A 3033-nucleotide genomic window follows, 5' to 3' on the forward strand; every position below is an offset into this window, starting at 1 on the left:
GGGGGGGGGGGGGGGGGGGGAAGCCCACACTTCTATCAGAGTTTGATCTTCATAGTGTGGAAGACAGGGAGGGCAGGGATGAACAGTACAGCAGAACACATCCAAGTTGTGTTGTTGACTTCCCTGGCTGTGTCAGAATGGATGCACTTGGACATGGTAAATAAATGTCAAGGATTTCTTGCTTCTAATATATATTATTGTCATTTGGTCCTGATGGATGATGTATACCGTTTGGCTGTAGGTCCCCTCAAAGAGGTGGTGTTTACTTGTAAGCTTTGTCTTCCGTTTAATAATCTCTGAAGATTTACACAAGCACATTAATGTCAAGTATGCACACAGTGAATGTGAGATCTTAATAGTTCCCAACTTAATACATAAGTGCAAAGAACTTTTAAATACATGATTGTATACATATAAAAGAACCTGCTTATATTTTGTACATGAACAATTAAAAAACAAGTGACAGAGAATATCCCAAGAAGTTACAGATTTGACCTCTTAATTTATGAATATTTTCACATTATTATGGCACTTTTTCCCATTTCTTATATTGTTCAAGTCCTTACAAAATTTATTTCCAGTGAGTCTTTGATAACTAGCTTCCTTCGACAGTGTATTTTTTTCTGACCATTAATATTTGTATTATGCCAACAGCGCTGTGTTTACATGGACCAACTTGCTTGTGGTGGTTGTGGAGTTGGAAGGCTCAGAACAAGAAGCATTGGACCTGGTCGCGCTGGTAACAAATGTGGTTCTGGAAGAGCATTATCTCATAGTAGGTGTTGTGGTCATTGTGGACCCTGGTGTTATTCCTATCAATTCCCGTGGTGAGAAACAACGAATGCACTTGAGAGATGGATTTTTAGCTGACCAGTTAGATCCTATTTATGTTGCCTACAACATGTGAAAACAGAAGATCACGTCAAGGCTAAAGCACCAAAATCAAGGGACTTTCCAGACAATAACATGGGAATTCACATTCTGTGTTTTTAAAAGCTGTTGAAGACCTTAGAAAAATGAAGATCCTAATCTTCACAGACCTTCATCTCTCAGATTGCATTTGCTTTCATAAATCCATTGTAACAGTTACAGCTGTTTTAGGATGGAGCGTTTACTGGAATTCCTGAAGGAAGCTTATCAGAACTATCACGGACCAATTTTTTTTTTTTTTACAATAATTATGAATGTCAGTACTTGATGCACTGCATAAAAGGACATAAATCAGGTTGGGGAGAGAACACCAGCTGTGAGGAGGATTCTTGGAAATAATACCGGAATTCGTGAGTAACCAGAGTTTACCCTTCATGTGATTGTTTGCAATATATTGGCAGTATCTGGGTTGGCATGTAACTTTCAGGACTGCACACATCTCTACCGTATTCTTTACTGTACTGAAAGGAATTTTGCACATATTGAGATTTAAAAATGCAGCCTTTTTATTTTAAATCACTGACTCATCCCTATTCAAAAGAAACAAATTCATTCCAATCCCAGATTCAATATAAGAACAATTATGCTGCTGTTCAGCTTTTTTGTACCAAGCAAAAACAAATACTGCAACTGTAACAAGGTTACTTATTGTGCCATGCTGGACTCTGTAATGCTATAAACTTTATAATAAAATATAAATTAATATTCAGTTTTAACTACTTGATGCAGGAGCTTTCACTGCTCTTGCTGTCGTAACTTCATGTAAAGTTGCTTGTTTTCACAGCATTAGCTATTAATTACTGCCCTACATAACGCCAAGTATTTGAAAATTCATTCTAAAGCCAATAGTCTCTGAATGATTTGTAGAAATGTTTACAAAAGCATGGTCTTACAATATGTTTTCCCTGAATATCCTGTGCTAAAATTTATGATAGTGACTTTTTTTTTTTCTTCCCACCATGGAAAAGATACTCAGTGTTAGTTAGCTTGATCTGCTGTGGTACAAACTATCTTTTTTTTTTTTTTTTAGAGTTGTATTTAGACAGACACTTTTTTTTCAAGCTGAAATACCCAGTTGGTTGAGTCACACTTGACTAATTAAGGTTTTGAAGTTTCTGCCTGATCTAATTACTGCAGTGAACCTAATTCAGAAAGAGAATGTGAAGTTATTCAAATACTTCATGTATTTGAAGGTAAGCACGGGACTAGCAAATAATTATTTTTATAGAGTTGTTTAAAGACTTTGAGCTACAGAAATTTTTTTTTAATAACGCATGAGTTTGGCAAAAGAGACAGGTTTTTCTGCAAGGCAATTCTGCCTGGATCAGTGCCTAAGAAAGATAGATGTCAGTCTCCTGATATGAGGATATCAAATTGACTCTTGGTCAAATAAAGTCTTCAACAAAAAGCTTTCATGTATAGTAGTTCTTTGCCCTCATGGTGTTTGACTGTGGTGTATCATACAGCTGCATACTCTACTATGACTGTAATTATGTACAGAACTTGTGTAACTTATTGTTTTAAGTACAGCAACTTCTAGCAGTGGACTGTGGGACACTCCTCATAAAAAAACAGCTGGCAAAACGAAAGAACTACCTAACCCCAACTTTAATGTTTTAGGTTTTTAGCAAATAAAGCATTGTAAGATTTTTGTATTTAGATATTGATGACAGTGAGACAAGTTGCCTTGTAAAGTAAATCTGAAACAAAAAGCACATTAAACATTTCAAAACGGCTCTTGAAAATCTGACTGCTGAATGTTGAAACGCTGTTAGGTCAGAAAGTTTTCACTTCTTTACTACAGAAGATTTTCACCTGGTTTGGACAGTTTAATGCCCGAAGGGCTTCTTCTGTAACATTTCATAAGTGCTTTACAGTTAAAGCAATCGCACATCCTCAAAGCCTGCATATTCCTGAATGTCATGCTCTCCGGGGTCTGGCTTGCCTCCCTGCCCCGCCCCACGTGTGGGTCCTCCTCTCCCACGGCCGGCGCCTGCCACACACCGGAGCTTTCTAAACCGGGGCCGAGGACTTCGGGGAGGTGGGCGGGCGCGCGTGTGCGTGTAGAACGCCCGTTCCCTCGGCACCGGGCGCCCTGTTTCC

General features: G+C 38.3%; 2 protein-coding genes across 2 annotated transcripts in view; both read left to right on the forward strand.

The window, feature by feature from the left end:
- Positions 1 to 2666, forward strand: part of DIP2A (disco interacting protein 2 homolog A) — a 95402-nt gene extending 92736 nt beyond the window's left edge. Inside the window, exon 40 of the mRNA XM_026852424.1 lies at positions 655 to 2666. Within this exon, the coding sequence (XP_026708225.1) occupies positions 655 to 907 (253 nt within the window). The 3' untranslated portion in view covers positions 908 to 2666. The remainder of the gene's footprint in view (positions 1 to 654) is intronic.
- Positions 2112 to 3033, forward strand: part of LOC113482094 (zinc finger protein 239-like) — an 11004-nt gene continuing 10082 nt past the window's right edge. The window contains exon 1 of the mRNA XM_026852425.1: positions 2112 to 2123. Within this exon, the coding sequence (XP_026708226.1) occupies positions 2112 to 2123 (12 nt within the window). The remainder of the gene's footprint in view (positions 2124 to 3033) is intronic.

The sequence above is a fragment of the Athene cunicularia genome (genome assembly GCF_003259725.1).
Source record: "Athene cunicularia isolate RWA chromosome 7 unlocalized genomic scaffold, athCun1 chr7_part1, whole genome shotgun sequence".
In the NCBI taxonomy this organism is placed as follows: Eukaryota; Metazoa; Chordata; class Aves; order Strigiformes; family Strigidae; genus Athene; species Athene cunicularia.